Source organism: Cavia porcellus, unplaced genomic scaffold (assembly GCF_034190915.1).
Source record: "Cavia porcellus strain 051 isolate PalLab524CR breed Dunkin Hartley unplaced genomic scaffold, mCavPor4.1 scaffold_13, whole genome shotgun sequence".
In the NCBI taxonomy this organism is placed as follows: domain Eukaryota; kingdom Metazoa; phylum Chordata; class Mammalia; order Rodentia; family Caviidae; genus Cavia; species Cavia porcellus.
In genome coordinates, this window is record NW_026947496.1 from 71,723,154 (window position 1) to 71,746,186 (window position 23,033).

General features: G+C 41.8%; 1 protein-coding gene across 1 annotated transcript in view; it reads left to right on the forward strand.

The window, feature by feature from the left end:
* The first annotated feature begins 8,214 nt into the window (after positions 1-8,214).
* Positions 8,215-23,033, forward strand: part of Susd5 (sushi domain containing 5) — a 77,151-nt gene continuing 62,332 nt past the window's right edge. Inside the window, exons 1-3 of the mRNA XM_003473396.5 lie at positions 8,215-9,123; positions 15,749-15,926; positions 19,344-19,462. Of these exons, the coding sequence (XP_003473444.2) occupies positions 9,018-9,123; positions 15,749-15,926; positions 19,344-19,462 (403 nt within the window). The 5' untranslated portion in view covers positions 8,215-9,017. The remainder of the gene's footprint in view (positions 9,124-15,748; positions 15,927-19,343; positions 19,463-23,033) is intronic.

The following is a 23,033-nucleotide window of genomic DNA, read 5'->3' on the forward strand; positions in this document are numbered from 1 at the left end:
CCCAGGTGTTTTACTGAGAGTCTAAGTGAGGTGAGGTTCAAAGTTCCAGGTGCATTCTCCTCCCCTGAGCCAGGGACACTCAGGCTTGACGTCCTGCCTCTTTGGAATGGTGGATGGAACATTGTTTTTAGCTGTGGAAGAGTAATATGAAGCATGTGGACTTAGGTGCTAGGTTTGCTAATTATACTGACTTTCTTATATTTACCCTGCCAGTGAGTTAGAGATTCTCACCCAGGGAAGGCTGAACACATGACACCCAGCGCTGAACCAATGAAACTGGTGGCAGTTTACCAGGCACATATACTCACAACCTAGGTGAAGAGACACACACCACACAGGGCCACACGAGGACTGCATTTGGTATCAGAGAACACAGTGAGAGAAGCGCTGGGAGAGGTAGGTTTTGTACTAACCCAAGAAGAGGAGTGATTCCTGGTTCAGGGGGGAACGTGTGGCTGACTTGTCTGAATAATTTCTCAGAATGGCACAGAACTGAAGCCTGCTGCTTGGGGACAAAAGAAACTGTGCCTGGTCCCCCTGAGAAAGGGAATTGTTTGGCGAGGGGATCTTACCCTCAGAAGCACCATGGAAGGAGGAATTTGCAGTTAGGCCACTTGAGGCCCTTCTGATCTTACCAGACATCTGATTTGAGGAAACACTTAAGCTTGTTTGGTAATACCAAACCCATAAAGTTTCACACACTGTAAACAGAATTGAAATAATTGGTTAGGCACAAGGATCCTAATTCATTCTCTTCATTACTTGAGAAAAGAAAGTAATGAAAGTACAGTAGGAAAGAAAGGTCATCCAATCAAGTCTCCTTGTAAATGTGTTAATGACAAGATGCTTGGCAAACTAAAGGTATTTTCTAACAAAAGAATGCTTAATCTTAAGGAGCTTTTGGAACAGTGTACCTGATTGCCTAGGATCCATTATGGCTAATAAACCTATAATCTCTGGATTTACATGGCTTGGGTCCTTGGATATGTCACATACGTTTTTTTGTATTTATTTTTGTTAATATGTGTTTTCAGCACATAATGATTACATCCATCATGGGGAGTTGGTGCATGCACATAACTCATCTTCATTCTTTTTATGTCCCCTTCTTCTCCTCGCCCTCCCTCCATCTCATGGTATCTCATACATTCATAATCATATAAATATGAAGTAAGGTATCTTATGATTCAGATAGCTTCGAGTGTGCAGGTATTGATGTAGTACACATCTTTTGGCAGCCTCACATGTTGATATGTAGAAATAAAGGATCTCCAGAACTCTGAGGAAAACCCGTAAAATGATAGAGACCTCACTAAAGAAATAGGGAAATGAAGTGTAGTGGCACACATTTGTAATCTCAGCATTGTGGGAGGCTGAGGAAGGAGGATGTAATGACTTAGCAAGAGCATGTTTCAACATAAAAAATAAAAAGGGCTAAGGATGTAGCTTAGCATGAAGGCCCTGGGTTCAATCCCCAGGACTGCAAATAAATACATGTATAAATCAGAAAATAACAGAAATTTAAAAGAAATAAAGCAACAACAACCAAAGAACAACAACAAAAAAATGACAAAAACAACAACAAAACAATAACCTTACTTTCTTTATGGAGATAGAAGACACTATATTCCTGACTATAGAACAGAGCCTGGCATGGTGCTGCATGCCTATAGTTTCAACTGCAGGGGAATTACTTAAGCCCAGTGTCTTAATTACTTTTTACTTGTCGCTGACACAAAACACCTGATGCCTAAAGTTGGGAAAGGAAAGATTTATTTCTTACAGATTTTGGAGGTTTCAGTCTATACTTATTTGGCTCCAAGGCAGGGTGGCATGGCGGGGCCGCAGCTCATGGCGGCTGCAAAGAGCAAGGCAAAAACCGGCCACTACATTACATCGTGGCTCCACCCCTGTGTGGGTGTAGCACTGACACCATCAGTCCAAGCACTAGAAAATGAACCAATCACAAATGCACAATGCAAATGCATGTGGCCTGGGGGCCACTGACATGAACCATGACACCCAGTATTTCAAGATGAGCCTGGGCAACGTAGCAAGACTTCAGCTCAAAAACAAAAACAAAAAAGCTATAGAACAAGATACTATTTCCCAAAAGAGGGAAAACTATTCACAGAGCAAAAACAATTTCTTAGAAATTAGCCAGCTGTGTTAGCACACATCCTGTTATCCCAGCACTCAGGAGACTGAGGCAAGGAGATTGCCACAAGTTCAAGGCTGATTTGGGCTACAAAGTGAGTTCAAAGTCCTCCTGAACTATATAGACTTCTTTTATCTAAAAAGAAGGAGGAAGAGGAGAAGGAAAGTTAGGAGGAGGGGGAGAAAAAAACAAAGGAGAAGGAGGAGAAAAAAGGAGAAGAAAAAGAAAGGAAGAGATTTCTTGGAAATATGATATCAGAAGTGAAAAACAATAGATAGTTCAGATGATAAGCTGAGAACATCTCAAAAGAACAGCAGAAAGACCAAAAGTTACAAAATATGGAAAAATTAAAAAAAAAGATGAGAAAACTTCTGGAAGATCAAACATGTTAAAAGTAGGAGCCCCCTAAACCCACACAGAAAGAGTGAGCCATCCCTAAACACTTGTGTCTGAGGGAATTGATTTATGCCATTATCATTCTGTAGCCAGTTCTGGAAAATGAAGTTAATTACATTGAACCAGGGGGAAAAACTCATGGAAGATGAGTGGATCTGGTTATCTTTCAAGCTGAATTGTGTTTTCAAGTGAAAACTGCATGTACATCTCACATACCAGTTGAGAAGATGAAAAAACTTGAAGTACAAAATTGATTACTGCCATTCTGGCTTATGTTAATTCTACTATCAACAAATCTTTAAATCATGAAAAATCTGGGTCCAATATGAAATTGGATAAAACTGTGGGACACTAAACATGAAGAAGTATAAATGATCAGGATATTTGGTCACTCAGTGCTTTCTTTCTTGCTTACCAAATATCCCTCAATATATCTGTGATCTCATGGAAAGTTTCACTTTATCAGAGGAGGAAAACGATGGAGCCTGCCTTACACTGGGTTGCCCATGGCATGGCACTAGTCATCTTGACTTGCAAATGGTGCTGACAAACAATACTGGCACAAAAAGACAAAAACTGTATGATTTCACCTATACGACATAACTATTAGTAGTCAAATTAATGGAGGCCAAAAGTAGAACAGTAGTTGATTGGGGTTGAGAGGAGAAAGAATAAAGAATTACTTTTTTAGGGTGTTTTTGTTTTTGGGTGTTTTGTTTTGGCTTGGTTTGGTTTGGTTTGGTTTTTGGTTCTGAGATTGAATTCAAGGTCTTGTGTGCATGCTAAGCACACTCTCTGCCAGATGAACTCACTCCCAGCTCAAGAGGTACTGTTTAGTGGCCAGGCACAGTGGCACACAGCTGCAATCCCAGCACTCGGGAGGCTGAGGCACAAAGATCACTGTGAGTTCAAGGCCAGCCTGGGCTACATAGTGAGTTCAAGACTAGCCTGTATACAGTAAGATCCTGTCTTAAGAAAAAAGAATCTGTTACTGTTTAGTGAGTATGTGGTTTCATTAGGGGAAATGAAAAGGTTCTAGAGATGGTAGTGATGGTTGCAGAATGCTATAGAACAATTACACTTAAAACAGCTAAAATGATATAATTTACATATATTTAATATAACAAAAATTTTAATTTAAAAAAACAGAAACAAAAAAATCCTGCTGATGAGTGTAGGTTTAGTTTGCAAAATCTTTCTTTGGTTTGTATATCTTTATAGATTTACAGACAATGTCTCATAGTTGGCCAGAAATTTGGATATTGACAGCAAGGACATCAGTATGGGCCTCTGGGAACAGACACAGCCTATAAATACATACATAGCCCGTAGCCACCAGAGGCATTCCATGGAGGAGGCTGTTCATTGTTAGCTGGTCAAGAAGACCTGTGTTCTAAGTGCTTCTTTCTCTAGCCCTATCGGTGCTTGTTTAATGGTGAATGCACAAATACAATGTTCTCTTTAGATCTGAGCAATTACTATCATAATGAAAGACACTTCTGAAAAAGGACTTCCAGAACGGCTTCTAACATACAGTCTGCCACAAGTTCTCATAAGAGAATTCCAAATTGGCCTCCCTGCTGGCTGAGTAGAGAAAGGCTAACCACTTTGCATCCCTTTCTCCAGAGATCACAATTTATTTTTCCTCACTGGAAAACAGTCTTACTGTTATATTATTTTGTCTTCCTTGCCTGCCCTGCTTCCACTATACCATATGTGGATCCATAGAATGTCTCATCTACAGCCATGGTATTTATCACATATCACAACCTATAACCAGCAAGCCAATACTACAGAAAACAATACAGAAAATAGACACTGATACTACAGAAAATAGAACGAGGCAGTGGGTTTACTCCATGAGTTTTACTCAGATGCAGGCAGCATGATAGCGGGGGTCGCAGTTGGGAAATCCGGGGCCCTCATTCAAGACACATTATATTCTTTGTACCAGAAGCCAATATGTGGTGTAAATGTCTCTTGAAGACAGAATACACTGGTATCAGAACCAAAGTGGAACTGAAAATGACTTCCCTACTATTGCAGGTAATAATTGACTTGTCAAAGTTTACATATCTTTACAACCTTGAGATTCTGATGGGCCTTCCTCTGTAGGTTATCTGTTTCTTATCTCTAACAGCTTTTAATGTTCTTTCTTATATTGAATTTCTGGGATCTTGATTATTATATGCCTTGGTGTAGCTCTCTTTTGGTTGTAGGTGGCTGGAGTTCTGTATGCCTCATATATCAGAATATCATTTCCTTTTCCTATGTTTGGGAAGTTTTCCTTAATTATTTCTGTGAATAACCTTTGTGTTCCATTGTTTGTACCCCAGCTTCTTCATTCACATTCTTTATTCTTAAGTTATAGATCCTTTTGTCGTCTTCTAACCTTTGTATTGTTACTGCTTGTTTCCTTGTTATTTTAAAAAAGTTTTCCCTTTTATACTCCCACATTGCAAAATTGTCCTCCAGTTTGGATAATCTATCCTTAGTTTCTTTCAAGCTGATTTGCCATCTTTCCATAGAGTTTTTAATTTCCTGGTGATCTCTTTGAATCTGCTTCAAGTATTCTATATTTTTTTATATTCTTCACCAAGTGGTTCTCTCCTGTGTTTGAGTGCCTCCCTTCTTCTATCTGTGTCTGCTTGAGGGGTGCTTAGTATCTCTTTTATTAATCTTCTTATATCTTGCTTTATTTGGCTAAATATTTCACGTTTGAACTCATCTATGAGGTCCCGAAGATATCTCTTTATGTCCACTGGTGCTGTGTCTGATATTGCATGTCTGCTGTTCTCATTCTCCTTTGTATTTACCTGTCCTGGGTCAATGTTTTCAGGGTTGGGGCCTGGGGAAGTTTTGTTGTTGCTTCCTCTTCCCATCTTTTTTGCTTCTTCCAGGAGGCCCCAGTTTCTTTCTTGTTGGTTACAATTCTTCTGAAGTGTGCTGGCTAGATGACCCTTCACCCTGCTGTGTGCTAGTGAGTTGCAGACAGGGACAGTGTATCAGTGGATCAGTCAAGCTGCTGTGGCCTGCTCTATATCACCTTATGCTGCCTCGCCTCCAGACCAGCCAAATCTCTGAGGCCCCACTGGGTCCGTGTGGTTAGTGTGTGCCACTGCTGCAGGAACTTGACCTTGAATAACCTATTGGATCTCAGCCAGGTCACATGACCCAGGCCTAGCGCACTCCACCAAGCCCGTTCAGGAAGGGAACAATTGACTGAAGTCACTGCTGCTCCTTGTACTTGCCAGTCCTGCCAGGTCCCAGAATGTTGTCCACTGGATCCCCCCTATTTATGGAATGGCTCCACTCCCGTCACTCACCACAGGTTGATGTAGGCACCCTGCCAACTGAGCCCTCTGTTCAGCTTGCTGACCTCTGAACTCAATGTAACTGCGCCTCCAGTGAGTCAAAGTGGCAGGACCTCGGATGGCTTGGCAAGTCACGGCAGGACCCCAGCAAGTTGCGGCAGGACCTTGGATGGTTGGCAAGTTGCCCTAATTTCTTCTTGGGCCAAGAGAATTCATCTTCCTCTGTTTGGGGCTCCCCACTCTGTATTATGTTGAATTCTAAGTTGACTATCTCAGGGAGCCTCTGTAGCCAGTTGTTATCTATCTGCCATCTTTGCTCCTCCCCGAGTGTACAGGTTATTGAACTTCAACAACGTACACACTTATGTGAGTGCCAACTCCCTCCGTGACTCAGGGCATTCCAATCATGGCAGAAGTTCTGTTTTTCCTCCCTCTCAAAGGCATCCACAGTGTTGATTGTTCCCACCACAGATAGTTCTTGCCCCTCTTCCATGTATGTACATGGCATCATACAGTATGACCTCTGTAAGGCTTAGTTCTCTCTCATAGTATGTTGAGAATCATCCATAGTGAGGGTGACTCGTTCAGTAATTCATTCCTCTCACTGCTGAACAGTGTTCCATTGTGTGAACATGGCACAGTCTGTTCTAGTCATGCACTGATCACGTTGGAGCATGTCTAGATTCATTGCAAGTAAAATTCTATGAATATTTTTGTGGATAAAAGTTTTCATTTCCTTTAGGTATACAGGTATATACCTATGAGAGGAATTTCTGGGACACAGGCAAGTATCTGTTTAATACAGTTTTCTCAAGCAGAGACCACCTTCCCCAGTTAGGACAGGCTGAGATGCCTGTGAACAAAGATAATGTTTCAGTTGTCATCAGGATCAGGCAGTAATGCAGGATGCAAATGGCTGGTGTACAGGCATTGCCAGGCATGGCTCTCAAGTGGGCAACTGGTAGACCCTGCAGTTGCCTTCTGACCCCATTCTCAGCAATGTTTTATAATGTCTCCTCTGCTCCACGCATGTCAGTTTTCACCCCTTAGGATACCAGCTGACTGTTAGAATTGTACATTCACTTACAGTTACATACAAATGGTTGCCAGACGTCACTACATTTAACACCCAGAATATCTATGTTTTAAAAGCAAAGTTTAGCAGGAAGGTATGGGGGGAAAAAAGAATTTGTTATGTACATGTACCAACTCTCCATGATAAATGTAATTTTATGTACTGTAAACATGTAAATTTAAAAAATAAATGCCAGAAAAGTCTACTTACCTAAAGGAATTAATCACTAGTAGTAGACTTGAAAGATGGAGGAGTTATCATTTCAGTGCACTTCGAAAATATTGTGAACTGAAAAATGGCACTTGTACCAAATTATATGTGAGTTCTAATTCCTATTCTTATTGTCATGAAAAAGTAAATTTTTGGCTGGGCACAGTGACTCTCACCTATAATTGCAACACTCTGCAAGCTGAGTAAGGATAGCAAGTTCAGAGCCAGCCTGGGTTACACAGCAAGTGTAAAATATGTAGTGAGATGCTGTCTCCTCTAGTCTCAAAAGAAAAAAAAAAAAAAAAAAAAAAAAAACAACAGTCCCTTGATATCTATGTTCTAGTACCCTAGCTGGAGGCCACAGTATCTCCCATTTTACCGTTATCTGTTCAGTGGTTAGTAACTGTCTTAAGTGGAAGTATTTTTAAGGACCAAATGTGGCCTCATTCACGGTTTAAAATTGGGGAGAATATATTGCGGGCAATAGTTGTTGACTGGTACCTTAACATGTTAGGGATTTGTAAACTAGAGTGCTATGAGTGCCCCAGATCATCTTTACTACTCTGTGAAGAAAGTAAAGCCTCCTCCACTGGACAGAATGGATGTCAAGAAGACAGAGGACAGGCCAGGATGAGCCGAGGAAGGAATCAACTCAGGGCAAATTCACTGCAACACTTTTTTACAAAGTAGATTCCCAGCCCACACAAAAAGCACCTCAGTCCCACGGAGGTCAGGAAGCCCTGACTTGGGCGATAATGTGGAATCCCACAGCTCTGTGGTGTTGAGAAAATGGTACTGAGGGTGTTCGAGGTAAAGCCCTCGATGCCCTGAGATTCCTGCCGCGTCCCTGAAGGTGCCCTTTCCTGGCTGGAAAACAGGAATCTCGCCACCCCATGCTCCTGTTCTATCAGCGAACGCCGGATCAGTTTTTCCTGTTGAAAAGCCACGAGATGGCGCAGTCTCCAAATTGGCTCGTCACCAAGCCTGGATTTTACCTAATAAAGCCTTTGCTTCTCAAATTAAAAAAAAAAAAAAAAAAAGAAAAGCCACGAGATGGAGCACCGAGCCGGGCACCGAGCTCGGCCTCGCCCGGTCCCTGTGTCGCCCCGTCCCCGTGTCTCCCGGTCCCCGTGTCGCCCGGTCCCCGTGTCGCCCCGTCCCCGTGTCGCCCGGTCCCCGTGTCGCCCCGTCCCCGTGTCGCCTCGTCCCCGTGTCGCCCGGTCCCCGTGTCGCCCCGTCCCCGTGTCGCCCCGTCCCCGTGTCGCCCCGTCCCCGTGTCTCCCGGTCCCCGTGTCGCCCGGTCCCCGTGTCGCCCCGTCCCCGTGTCGCCCCGTCCCCGTGTCGCCCGGTCCCCGTGTCGCCCCGTCCCCGTGTCGCCCCATCCCCGTGTCGCCCCGTCCCCGTGTCGCCCGGTCCCCGTGTCGCCCGGTCCCCGTGTCGCCCCGTCCCCGTGTCGCCCCGTCCCCGTGTCGCCCGGTCCCCGTGTCGCCCCGTCCCCGTGTCGCCCCGTCCCCGTGTCGCCCCGTCCCCGTGTCGCCCGGTCCCCGTGTCGCCCCGTCCCCGTGTCGCCCGGTCCCCGTGTCGCCCTGTCGTCGGAGGTGGCCACACGGGCCGCAGGGCTCTCGCGCCCGCGCTGCTCTCCCCGCCTCCTGGCCGCCCCTCCGCCCGGCGGCGCCCGCGGGCGCAGCCCCTTCTGGCACCGAGGTCTCCCGTGTCCCGGCCGAGGCGGAGCGCGTTGCAGCCGCCCGTGCGCGCACGGAGGACACCCCGGGATTCCGCGGCCGGCCCCCCGCTGCCCGGTGCTCGCTGCCCGCGGGACGCCGGGGCGAAGCCTGACCCTGTCCGGGACGCGGACGCCGGCACCATGACGGCCCAGCGCCCCGGCCCGGGCTCCCCCGCGCGCCGCCCGTCGGCGCTGCTGCTGCTGCTGCTGCTGCTCGGGGTTCAGCGCCCCTCGGTGCGAGCGGACGGTGAGTGCGCGGACGGCGGGCCGCCCCGCAGGCTCGGTCACCTCCCTTCCCCGGGGCGCGCGGGCTCCGTGAACGGCCTCCGCGACGAGATCAGGTCCAGGACGCATGGGGATTAATTCCCCACCTCTCGCACTTCTCAAGGTCTACTGAAGTGTGCTGGACACAAGGCCGGCGGTTAGAGAACGCCTTCGGGTGCTTTGGTTTGGTCTAGGAAGATCTGAAAAATAAGTGGAAATCCCCCACATAAAGGGAGAGGAGGGAACTGGAGAGGAGTAGTTGATCCAAAGGAAAAATCTGGGGAAAGAATGGTTGAGGCTTAAGACGTGAGATAGAGCAGTGATAAGTAAGGGCCAGACTGAAGCAGATTCCCTGAGAATCGACCAACTTTGGGTTGTTTGTCTTTTGAACCTGAATTCAACATTTAATATTTCCCTTAAATTAGTGAGATCAAACCTTGCATCAGTTCTATTTTGAAAAGCTAATCCAGCTGTGCTTTGATGTTGGAGCAAAACCCCTCTGAACTTGGCACAGGAGGCTCTGAAGAAAGCAAATTTTAAGCAAATTTCACACCTGTAGGGTGTTTCTAGTAGATCCACAACTTAGGATAATGTAGATTGGTAGAGGAGAAAAGTCCTCAACTGATTTAGGATGGATGCTTTGAGTATTTTAAAATGTCATTCTTATCTAGCAAGACATAATGGGTGAGCAAAAAAGGGCAAAAAGAAGTGTGGTGGTTAAAGAAAGGGGGGGAAATGCACGCTACACATTGTCTTAGAGTTTTTTTTTTTTTTTTTTTAAAGCGATACCGGGGGATCGAACCCAGGACCGCCTGCTTGCAAGGCAGGTGCTTATGCCGCTGAGCTAAATTCCCAGCCCCTATCTTACCCTTTTTATGCTCTTTGTTGTAGAGTCCATACTTGAAAAGCTTTCTAGTTAAGGATAACTCATGGCTGCAGATCTTCACGGTTAGAGACAAAACGTTTTTCATTTTCAAAGCAATTAGTGACCACTGTTAATTCTTTAAATTGAGAGAGAATTCACATAAAATTTACATAAAAATTTAAAATACACATTCCATTGGCTTTTTTTTAGTGTAATCATTGAGCTGCATTCACACTATTTTTGTGAAACTAATTCTAATTCACTCCTACCCACCATGAAACCTCATATCTATTAACAGTCGGTCCACTGGTAATTCTTTAGTATTTTTGGCCTGATGTAGTTATAAAAACTAAACTAAGAAATGCAAGTAGAATGAATTGGATTTGTATTAACTTTGAACAATGAATACTTTGGGGCCAATTTTATTTCCTTTAGAAAAATGTTTTTGCAGGCCGTTTGTAAGTGATATGCCATATCGAAAAGGATTTTTGTGACTATCTGGCTTGTTATGAGACAACAAACACTGAAAGCAGAACCATCATTGGACAGAGGGAAAGTAAAGAGAAGCCCATGTCTCTTCGTTAGTGACTGCCAAAAATGCTTTCTTTCCCCATTCTCCCTTTCCTTATCTCTGCTTCCTCAATGCAGAATCATAAATACACTTCCTTTTAAGAAATCCCATTTTCTGAGCTCCCACTTTATAATAGAGCCATTGAAAAATCATAAACTATATATGAAGGGATTCTTTACTAAATACAACTACCACCCCTGCCCACACTTTATTTGTGTACTACGTGACAGAGGAGAAAGAAATATTGTTAAATAAATTGTGATGCATTGCAGATATTTGAAGGCATGGATTGGGACAGAAACAATGTTTAAAAAATAAGTTGGTAACAATACAAGTGAGATACATTTACTTTACATTTGACTGATTAGATACGCATCTCATACATAATGAAGACCTGCTACTACACTTTTAAACACTTTTGAAACAGAAAAAAATCTTACATTAACTTAATGCAGAAACCTGTTTTGACTAATAATTACAGAGAAAGATAATTGATTCAACAGCTATTTACTGAATCTCTACTATGTAACCAGCATTGCTGATGAAGGTAGAATGATGAAGTGAAATAGGTACTTTCTATCAGAAAGCTTAAACACAAAGGGGAAAAGAGTCATTAGACAAATAATCCCAAAAAGAAATGTGGAACTGCAATTTTGTAATGGGTAAGATTAAAGAAGGCGCTCTGCCCTTCAGGAGAGCTAACCTGGAAGAATTTGACTTGTTTCAGGAGAATCCGAAAGCTGAGTAGGCTGGCGGGAGGAAAAAAGAGAGGGAAGGGTGCCCTGGGAGGGGAATGCGTGGTACTAGAAGAACTTTTCAGTGGTAGTTACAGGTGGGACTTGTGGTTAAGAACCAGAGTGACTGAAGCAGAACCTGTGAGCTGAAGCGGCTTGAGATGAAGCTAGAGAAAGTGGCAGGGCAGGGCACCCACCGTGACCTGGAGATTCTAGGACAGGCGGCTGTTGCAGTGGTCTTAGCAGAGTGACTGATCAGAGTTGGCTGTCGCTTTCTTTTGAACAGGAGATTGAACCCAGGCCTTTCCACTGAACTATAGCCTCATTGTTTTGTTTTCATTTTGAGATAGGGTCTCATTAAATTCCCCAGGCTGGGCTCAAATTTGTAATCCTGTCTCAACCTTGGAAGTGCTGGGATTGTGCCTCCATGCCCAGCCTCACACACGAATTCTGAATCAATCACCCTAACTGTAATATAGGAAGGGCAGTTTGGACAGGGCAACACTGAGTGTAGAGAAACCTACCAGGTATTATTTCTGTTGTCCAAGAAAAAGACAGAGGTGGACAGAGTGAATGGAAAAGGTTTGATCTGAAGAGAAAAATGTGTTATTTATGTAAGGATTTGTCATTTATGTAAGGTCTTTGAAACCAGGTGTGCACAGAATGCCAGGGAAAATTTTTACACTGAGAAAATTCAGAACTGAACCTGAAGAGAGGGCAACATTAATTCTATTGTATAATAAATTGGCCTACAATTTCATTTCTTGTTAGGTGTTGGCATCAGGGTTATGGCAGTTCCTAAATGAACTGGAAAGTTCTTGCCTCTTCTATTCTTAGAAAGTTATTATAAGGTGAGACTTTTTGTTTTTGTTTTTTTTTTTTTGGTTTGTGGGTTTTGGTAATAAGGTCATTTATATTTGGAAATTTCTTCTGGGAAAGTTTGAATAATGAATTTAGTGTCATTAGTAGACAAAAGAATATTCAGATTTTAAATTTTATTTGTGTCAGAGTGTCTAAGTTTTTTTTTTTAAAGAAATTTGTTCATTTCATCTAAATTGTCAAACATGCTGGCATACCTAACCTAATCATCTGTAATCATCATTTCAGCATCCTTGGGATATATAAAGATACTGCCTTTCATTTTGATATTGATCATTTGTATTTTCTTGCTTTTTACCTTGATTAGTCTTGTCAGGAGATTATAAATTTTGTTATTCTTTTTGGAAAAAACTCAAGTCTCTGGCTTTGTTTATTTTCTCTAGTGTATGTTTGCCTTTACACTCATTGATTTCCACTCTGTATTATATCCTGCTTTCTACTTCTTTAGAAGCTGTGGATTTTGTGACTTCTTAGGTTTTACAGATGAAAGTCTTAGATCATTGATATTTTAGTTACACCTCTTTGTAACATGACACTAGTTTCTCCATAAGTTTTTGTCCCTCAAATTAGAATGCTTTCTGATTGTTTCTTTGAGCACATGGTTCAGTTAGAAGTATATCTTGAACTTCCATACTCAAGGCGATTGCCTACTTACTCCTTTGTTATTGACAGGCAATATAAGAGCACAGTGATTAATGGTCATTGCCAGGATATTACTAGCACGTATTCCAAATGTAAACTAATGAAAAGAAAATTGCCAGGCATGGTGGAGTATGTCCATTATTCCAGCATTTGGGAGGCTGAGGCAGGAGGATTGCTGTGCATTTGAGGCCAGCCTAGGCTACACACTGAACTCAAGGCCAGTATGAACTACACAGTGAGACCCTGTCTCAAGAAAAAAAAAAAAAAAAAAATCAGGGCTGAGGATTTAGCTCAGTGGCATAAGTGCCTGCCTGGCGAGTGTGAGGTTGTGAGTTTGATCCCCAGTTCCAAAAAAAAAAAAAAAAGAGAAAGAAAAAGAAAAAGAAAAAACAAATCATTGACCGAGAACCAAACTGCCTGGTTTTGTATCTCTACTATGTGATCTTGAACAAGTATTATGCTAAAAAATGGGGTTAATAATAGCACCAATATCAATGTTGCTTTTAGGATTAACGTAAGGAATATTTATAATACAATTTAAACAGCACCATGCCCATAATAGATGTCATGTATGTATTTGATAATTTTTTTAAAAAAAGATACTAGCTTGTGTTGTAGTCTAAAAAAATGCTTGGTGTGATTTTGGTTTTTTGAGACTGTTTTTTGTATTTGCTTTGTATCTTAATATTTGGTTATTTTTACAAATGTTCTGTGTGTGCCCCAAATGATATGTATTCTGTAGTCTAATGTGCAGTCAGGTGTCTTATTCTTTTTTTGTTGTTCTTTTTTTAAAAAATTTTATTTAAAGAGCAAAACAAAACAGTAAAAGGGTACAAGTAATACAGAATTTCAAAAGAAAAAATATACAGTAAAAAATCACTAGTTAATAGATTACATACTGTCATCTCAGAAACAGTTGTCCAGATTACAAAATTAAAGCATACAAAGTGGACATTAATACAGTGAGATTGCAGACAGTTCTGTTCAATGACCCAATAAAAGCTCAGTAATACGGTTTTCTATCCTACACACTTAAATATACATGCAGTTGTATCCTTTAGATCACTTTCTTTTCCTCTCTTTTTTATGATAACAATTACACATTTGGGTTTTATTACTCCCACAGTTCTTATAAGTTTTTCTTTGAAGAGGAAAAAATAAAACAAACAAACAAAAAAGAAGCAGAACAAATGAAACAAAACAAAACAAAACTCAATGTGACAAAGCAAAACAGAGTCAGAACAGGAGGGTGGACATAGTATATAATGTAAAAAGAAAATACCAGGTGATCAACAATGGTTAGCATTATGCCTCTTGCTATCTTAAAAAGAGTTGCCTGTATCATCTGGTATAATAGAATTGAACAAAACAGTACAGAACAAGACCAATAGAACCCACATTGGAGACCTTACAGGACTTCCAAAGAAGATAATAGTCAAACCATAATGGGCATCATAGAATATCTTGTTGCCTTCAACGTGGTTGCCTATACCCTCAAACTTGATACTATTAAACAAAACAGAATATAGTAAAATCAGTCAGAACAAGATGGGGAGAACAATACCGGGGTTCAAATCAGGTTAATAGGAAAACAAAAAAGTTACTATAATATATCCCGCCATTTTTAATTTAATTTTCCCTTAATTAAAAAATAAATTAATTAATTTTTAAAAAAAGGAGGAGATTGAGATAAAAGAGGACATATCAATAGAACAACACAGGTCAGAACCGAACAATTTAAGCATCATTGTGTTTCACCACCAGGTAGCCTGACATAATAGTAGTTACCATAGTGAGGTGTCTTATTCTTGTAAGATCGTTGTGAAAAATTTGCTAGCCAGAAGTGGTGACATAGTGCTGTAAATCCCAGCACTCTGGGAAGTTGAGGTGGGAGAATCAAAAGTTTGAGTTTTCTCTGGGCAGCTTTGCAAGATCCTGTCTCAGAATAAGGGGATACGGTGCTGGGGATATAGCACAAAGCAAATGCCCTGGGTTCAGTCCTCAGTACTAGAAAACAAAAGTGCTGACAAATGGAAGTATCTCATTCTACCTGGTTTTGTTTTGTTTTTTCTTCTCTGGCTTTATGTTAAACTAGATAGAGCCACCCATGGCATTACTTTATCCATCCTAAAAGATATTGGGGACCATATGCTCCCTCCTACCCAGTGCTTTTCTTGCCTGGAGCTCCTTTTTGCCTGGAGGCTGGGCTTCCACCTCTGCGTAAACCCATGCTCTCATTCCTACATCTGTCATAATTTCTTTGGAGCCCTCTGCACACCCACAGACTGATATGCTGCAGGAAGTGAGGCGCACCACACAAGTCCTAGACTGTTTTGTCCAGCAGAAGAGGACAGCAGATAGAAGTGAAGTTTTTGTGGGAAGATCCTCAAGAGACCTAAAGCCACCTTCTTTGAAAGAAGTCACCTCAGGACTGTAGGAAGCAGAGGAAGGCAAAATTGAGACTTAAGTTAGTGCCTTAGAGACCAAGCAACTTCACACACTGAGCCTTGCTGCCCTGTGGATTGCAAAGCAAAGCACCTTTTTAAAATGTGAATAACATATGCAGATAACATAACCTGCAACATGCCAGAGCAGCTGGTTTTGCTTGTTTGTTTTGAAGAAGACCGTAGCAAGCCAGGTGTGGTGGTATATGCCTGTAGTCACAGTTACTGGGGAGATGACAGAAGGATCATTACCCAACAAGTTCCAGACCAGTCTGGGCAACATAGTGAGACCCTATCTAATAAAATAAAAATTAAAATTAGAGCAAAAATGAAAACACTGGTGTACTTGTCATCACTTGGTCCCTGGGATGCGGTGTGTTGGGTCTCCAGCAACCGGGAAGCTACGTTTTGGGTGTCTGCCAGTCAGCAGTGAACCCTGGAGCCCATGTGTGTTTGTGCTTGTCCCCACACAGGGAAGCTGTTTGTGTTGGAGTCTCAAAACAGCACTCAGGGCCTGGACCTGGAGACAGCTCAGCTCTTCTGTAAGAGTAGGGGTGCCCACCTGATGTCTGTGGATGAGCTGCGCAGGGTGGTCCAGGACTGTGCCTTTGCGGTGTGCACCACGGGCTGGCTGGCAGATGGCACCCTCGGGTGAGTTCTCCTTTCCTTCTTGCCCCAGCTACCCCAGTAGGCTCGGATGGACACTCAGTAATTGTCCTGGGGAAGTACCAGGGTAGGTAAAGTGCAGTGAGTAGGGGCTTTCAGCACACTCTTGTTTTGAATTCTTACACAAAAACATTCATCTGGAGTTATATCACAGTTTTTGCCCTCTTTCTTAATTTGAGTTTTCTCTTTAAGATACTAAAATTTGTTGTAAAAATTTCAAGTGATACAGACATGCATAAAATGAGTTTCTCACTTCTTCTGCACCGCAGAGGTGATAGCTGTTAATTGTTTAGTATATGTTGTTTATACCCTTTTTCCTGCAGATACTCATTTGGAACGTGGGATGGAGGTTTTGAAACAGCCCTGAAAGCTGGGGTATGATGCCAGAGAATGAGGGGGGAATGAAAATGATCAAAGTATGATATGTGCATGTATGAATCTGCCAAAATTAAACTCATTCATCTATTTAACCAGTAAAAAGCAAGAAATTAAGTAAATAAATTCAATTTTTAAAAATTAAAGAAAAAGGGACCAGGAATATAGCTCAGTGGCACAGCACCTTCCTGGCAAGTGCAAAGTCCTGAGTTCAATTCCTGGTACCAAATATATATATATATATATATATATATATATATATATATATATATAGTACTTATTAGGACAGTGCCTGGCTCAGTAATTGTCCCAGACATCCTAAGCAGTTACCGTCTGACTAGGTCACTGGAAAGGTCTGTCTTCTGTGAGTTTTCTAAAAGTCACATGAAAAGCCTCTGCCTGTTAAGGTGACACTTCTTTATAAGGAAAACATGCATATACTATATTATACTATATTATTATACAACACATTACAATTTTTAATATTTCTGGAAGCAGTAAGTACCTAACCATTAGTATGTATATTTCACAGTGGGTCTTTTCTGCATGGCTCTCTAACCATGTAGACACTGGAAAGCAATTATTAAAGTTCTTGGTGCCTTTTATGGTTATGACATAATAGATTTATAGCAGATCTGACCTGTGTCTCTATGAATTGATATTGAGTATATGCATAAATCCAGAGAAAAAGGAAGATGCATAAATCCAGAGAAAAAGGAAGATCTAGAATGATGAATTCAGAGTTTGGGGCCACCAGTTTCCTGGGAATGTTTGCATATTTCATAAAGGTGTCTTGAAAAGCTAAGTGATTTCAATTCAACTTCTGCACAGAGGGGAACTGGCAAGCCACTTGTGCTTTGGGTTTGCACCATGCTGAGCTGTACTCCAGGGGTAAGAGGTAACTGGCCACAGGCCTTCTTAGGAGCAGTTGTAAGCCATCAAATCCTAAAAAACCTTGGATTTGGATAGGAGTGATTCTGGGTGCTGGTTCCCAGGCTCCTGGAGTCTAGAAGAATCAATGCAAATGCCCCTTTGAGAAAAAGATTATTATGCAATGCTTCTATTTATTTCAACTAGCAATTTCAGTCACTGTAGGACTTCTCCCACAATGCAAAATAATTAGTCACATGAGGAGACAAGGTTAAAAAAAAAAAAATAGAATCCAAGAGGAGTGGTAGCTAATAGAAGTTTCACTTATTGACACCAGTAGATGCAGACTTTTACTACTCCTAAAATTTTTAAAGATAAGCCAGGCATGCTGCATGTCTGTAATCCCAGCACTTGGGAGGCTGAGGCAGGAGGATCATCATGAGTTCAAGGCCAGCCTGGGCAACATGGTGAGTTCAGGACCAGTCTAGAATGCATAGCAAGACTGTCTCAAAATGAACAAATAAACAAACATGTTCAAATATATAAAATGCAAGAAGTTTGGCAGAGGATGTGAATCTATTAAAAACAACCAAACGGAAACTCTAGACATGAAAAACACAGTAACTAAAATTAAGAACTTGATGAATTTAAGATGAGATTTAAAACAGATTTAACATCAGATTAAAAAGTGTCACAGAACCAGGCATGGTGGTACATCCCTGTAATTCCAACACTGGGGAGCTGAGCCAGAAGGATCCTTGTGAGTTCAAGACCAGCCTGGGCTACAAAGTGAATTAAAGGCCAGCCTGAATTGCATAGTGAGACCCTGTCTCAAAAAGACAGACAAAAAAAAAAAAAAGTGTCATAAAAGTAAGGCATGGTGTCACATGACTATAATACCAGCATCCTAGAAGGCTAAGGCAGGAAGATCACAAGTTCAAGCATATCCAGGGAACTTAGCAATTTGGTGAGGACCTGTCTGAAAATTTAGAAAAGGGGTAGAGATATATAGTTCAGTTTAAAGACCTTGGGTTCAATACCTAGTATAAGAAGGAAAAAAAAAAAAAAAACAGATTATCAGTGCATTGGAACATATTTCAGTGCATTAGGTTGTTAGTGTCCTGGAAGATATTTCAGTGTGATAAACTGTCAGTGTCCTGGAAGACGTTTCAGTGCATTAGAGTGTCAGAGTATTCTAAGTAAGTTAACATATAGCTTTTAAAATTGTATTACTGAGGGAGAAGGTAGAAGTAACTTCTAGGTTCTACTTAAATGAACAGTAAAAGGTAAGTAATAGTCAGATCCATACAGAGGAAAAATCCAGTGCTCTTCCCCAAAAAGGAATTCAAACAACCCAAAATAGGTAAGAAGAACGATAAAAGATAGAACAATGGGTAGGACATGTACGATAGCAGATCTACATGAAAAGAAAGTGGTGATTAAACTAATTATAAGTAGACAGATGCTCATATTAGAAAACAGATGTCAAATGGTTTTTGTTTGTCTTAGGTTAGGCTTGTTTGTTTGTTTTTATTTTTTCATGTGCAGTCTTTCTGTTGTACTCAGGCTGATCTGAACTCATCCCCTCCACCCATCCCCCTAACTCAGCCTCCCAAGGAACAAAGGCCACAGGCACATGCAAATTTAACTATTTGCTGTTTACAAAAGATATTCCTAAATAAATCATGGGGCAAAATTTAGATTATAATGGAATTTAGCACATATTTAGTATTGTATAATGTCAAAACTATACCCAAACTAATCTAGTGCTATTAAAAGTATACCTAGCAAGAAATACAGCACATTAAGTGTTTGTGTTAGAAAACGAAGAAAGCTGAAGGTTCACGAACTAATGACCCAGCTTAAGAAATATGAAAATGAAGCTTAAGAAATATGAAGTTAAAATATGTTAGCAGAGACCAACAGTGTGTTGCCTCTGAAACTTGGTTTGATACCTATATCTTCAACACAAGCATCATCTGTCTTCTTGAATGTTGACCTTTGTTTGGGGAAATGTTTCCATGTTGACTTCCAGTCAAAGCTCATGAACCAGAAGAAATATCATTTGGGACAGAGCTGATAGCAGAAAAGAGTTCTTCATTTCCCCTTTATTCACCTCAGAGAAGTTCTGCTAACCTGGTGTCTCCTTTGTTCCAGGACAACTGTGTGTAGCAAAGGGGATGGTGAGCAGCAGACCATGAGAGCTGTTGGTGTGCGCATTGAGGACAGCCCAGCTCCTGGAGGCATGTACAGCGCCCTGTGTATTAAGGATGAAGGTCAGTTTCGCCATCTTTGTGAAGGTCCTGGAGGTGCAGTCTTGGCAGCTGCTGCTTTAGAATCGATTTGGTAGAAGTCTTTGAGGTGAGGACACTCTGAATGTGCTTTACAAGAAGACTTCCAAGAAAAGCCAATTGGGAACTGAACAACTGGATAGGAAAGGAAATGTGGCCAGGCAGAGGTACAAAACTAAGTGAAGCTCACAGTGGTGGATGAGGTGGGAAACCTTGGCCTGGTCTCTCAGGAAATATCTGGAGGCAGAGTGAGTGAGCTGGAGAACCCATGCTGCTGCGCCTGTCAGTCAGTGCTGAAGGGCTACTTCAGGAGATGTAGATTTCCAGGCTCTTCTAGTTTTGTTTGTTTGTTTGTTTGTTTGAATAGGCAAAAGATTCCAGTAAGCTAAGTGCTGCCCTCCAGCAAAGAAGCACAGATGCCTACCCAGAGGCCTGTGTGTGGGAATGCTCTGGGTCTCCAGGGAAAGGGCAGAGCCTTGGCACATCTGCTCCTGTCACTGATGCTCAGAACCTGCACTTCAGCCTCTTGTGATAGCAAACAGCACAGCAAGAAGAAAAAAGTTCTTTCTCCCCAGGTGGAAATTTATAGAACTTAGAAAATAGCTCTTAGAAAGGAAAATTCAGCTTCCTTCTGAAATATCGACTGAGTGGTGCGGGAGAAAACCACAAAGAATAATCCTGGGCAGCACTTCATGGGCACCAAAAGAAGTGCACCTTCATTATCAGAAACACATGCTGCTGAAGGGGAGATTTCATGCTAATGGAGAAAAGGCCGATTTCTTAATCCTTAGTCATAGAAGTCAACACAGGCTCTGACTGGCTGCATGCGACTCATCTTAGGAAGTATTAAAAATAGTGATGCCTTGGTGCCAGCCCTGGAAATTCTGCTGTAAATATTTTGGGTGTTAAGCTTGTATTTTTGTTTTTTGTCTTTTAAATCCCAATGATTTTTAAAGCACAAATTATACTGAGAACTACTTGTATAATGCAGGATTTCCCAAACTTCTTTGGTCATTAAAAATAGCAAGCAGATGCACTTGTTAAAAATACAAATCCTTAGGCTGCATCCCAGATGAGCCAACTTCCAATCTCCAGGGAAGAAGTTAGAGGAGCTGGTGAATGTAAGAGCCATGGTGAAACTTAAGCCCTACCAGGTGATCATCAGTTTATTAGTGAGAAGCTTCTCTTCTGCTATGGCATCTCTATCCAGGAACTCTCTTCATTAACTGATTTTTATGGAAGAGTATTAAGGGAGCCTCTTGATTTCTCCAGTCAAGCAACAAAAAGATGTGGCACTGTGATTTGTCCTTGAACTTTTGTCAAACTACATAATTAAAATGATGCTTTGAGTCACAAACATAGGCAGAGTCAGGTCTCTGAAGGAGGCAGGAGCTGGAAGAAAACCAGGTCAAATATTTCTTCAATGATCTGAAATGATAGAGTCCTAGCTCTTTCCCCTTGCATACAAGAAGCATCGGTTAGCTCTTGTGATGCAACACAACACTCTAAACCATTGTGCCTTAATAGGACTGTTTATTTAGCTCCCAGCTATATGAACCACTGATTTATGTTGCTCTTCTGCTAGTCTTGGCTAGACTTGCTAATGGGACTGTAGTAAGCTGCTTGTTAGGAGGTAGCTTTGCTGTTGAGGAAGGGGACTGAGCCATGTATTCGTCAGCATGCAATTTGTAATTTCTGTGTCAAGGCCATCACACAGATTGTGTGAATCTAAGTTTTGCCCACAATCATAGTGCATAAATCCAGAGATAGGAAACATTTGTTCATATCCTATAGGACATGATGATCAAAGTCATGATAGTGACTCTGTATTTGAGTTGTGGGCAAACCAAAATAATATGCTCCTTCATGTGTTGCTCTTAGATGAACAAGTTGATTGAACAATATTACTGCCAAAAACCACATAACTCAGTCTAATATTTAGGCAACATTAACAAAGCTGATGTGTTAGTTACTTTTCCTTATTGCTGATATAAAATATCCAGTTCCCAAAGTTAAGAGAGGAAAGATTTATTTAGCTCACAGCAGTTTATGGAGGTTTCAGTCCATAATTAACTGACTCCAAAGCAGGGTGGCACATGGCAGAGGGGCAACATTTTATGTTATCAGAAAACAGCAAAAGCACCAAGAAAGGAGAGGAGAGGTATCCAATCTACCAGGATTAGTGGAGTGCCAATCCAATCAATGAATTGATCCAGCAGTCATCCAACCTTAATCCCAGCATTGCACTGTAGATCAATCATATACTCTAGATTCAGCTGCCTCTGAAGAAGAAACCCTATGACTGCATGAGGCTTTGGGTGACATTTAGACTCAAACCATAACATTTTGTCCTTGGAACCCCAAAGATGCATGTACATCTCTTCATACAAATGGTATTTAGTCCATCTGCAAGGGCTGCCAAAGTCCCAACAGTTTCATCCTTGCTTAAAAGTCCAAATCAAAAGTCTCCTCTCAGATTTAAGAAAAACTCATAGTTGTGAGCCTCTCTACAAATGAGAACAAAGTTAAACACTTCCAGTAGTCAGTGGCACAAGATAGACATTTCCATTCCCAATATTACTAATGCAGATACAAAGGAATGGGACCAAAGCAAGTCCAAAATACAGCAGGGCAAACGTTACGTCCTGTAATAACATGTGCAGCATCCAAAACAATGTGGTGGCAACCTGTGAACTCCAAAGGGCACTGCTAGTGTTTGTAGCTCCCAGGGCTTTCCCCTTGGGCCTGCTTTTCTACCTCCTTGCAGTTTTCCCCCAGAGATTCACGTTTCTGGCTTCTCTAAACTTCTGAAGTCTCTGTTACATCTTTGGCTTCACACTCACAGCTTCATACACTGCCTTCTCAGGGACACACTGCCTGGCCTCCCAGGCCTCCTAAAATCTGGAGGATCTGGAAGCCATCCTGATCCCACTACTCTTACATTCTGCATGTGCCTAAAACCAGCACTACATGGATTGTGCCAAGGTCTGCTGCTAGCTGGAGCAGTAACCAGGCTCCCTTCTCCCTTGGCTGTAGGAGTCGAGTGCCTGGATTGCTGAGCATTCTGAATCCAATTCTGAGGAACAAATTCTCTATGCTGCCACCATTCTAGAACATGGTGCTCTGAGCTTTGCTTCTTCTCAAAGCAGTCTTTCACTTTTGCAATTTCAGGGTTGCAAAGGGTAGAGTCCCACTGCTTCTTGTGATACCCTCAGACCATCTCTTTTATTTTCTTGTTCCTTCTTAGCAATTAAGATTTCTTCTGCTCTATCTGTATTCCACTCTTTACTGGAGCTTGCTTTCTGTCCAAACTCACAACACTTTAAGTCATTCTGCTAGGGTCTTTTTCTTGATTCTCAACATGGATCTGGCTAAAAGCCCCCAACCTTAGCCGTGTCTTTGCCTCAACATTTGACTGCCTTGAAATTTCTTCTACAAGATTAGTTTGCTACCCTTAATCTTAGTCACAGGCAAAGTCTCTGGACCCAAGCAAAATGCAGACAAACTTTCTTCCAATCCATAACATACATCATATGGAATCCAACTGCCAATGAAG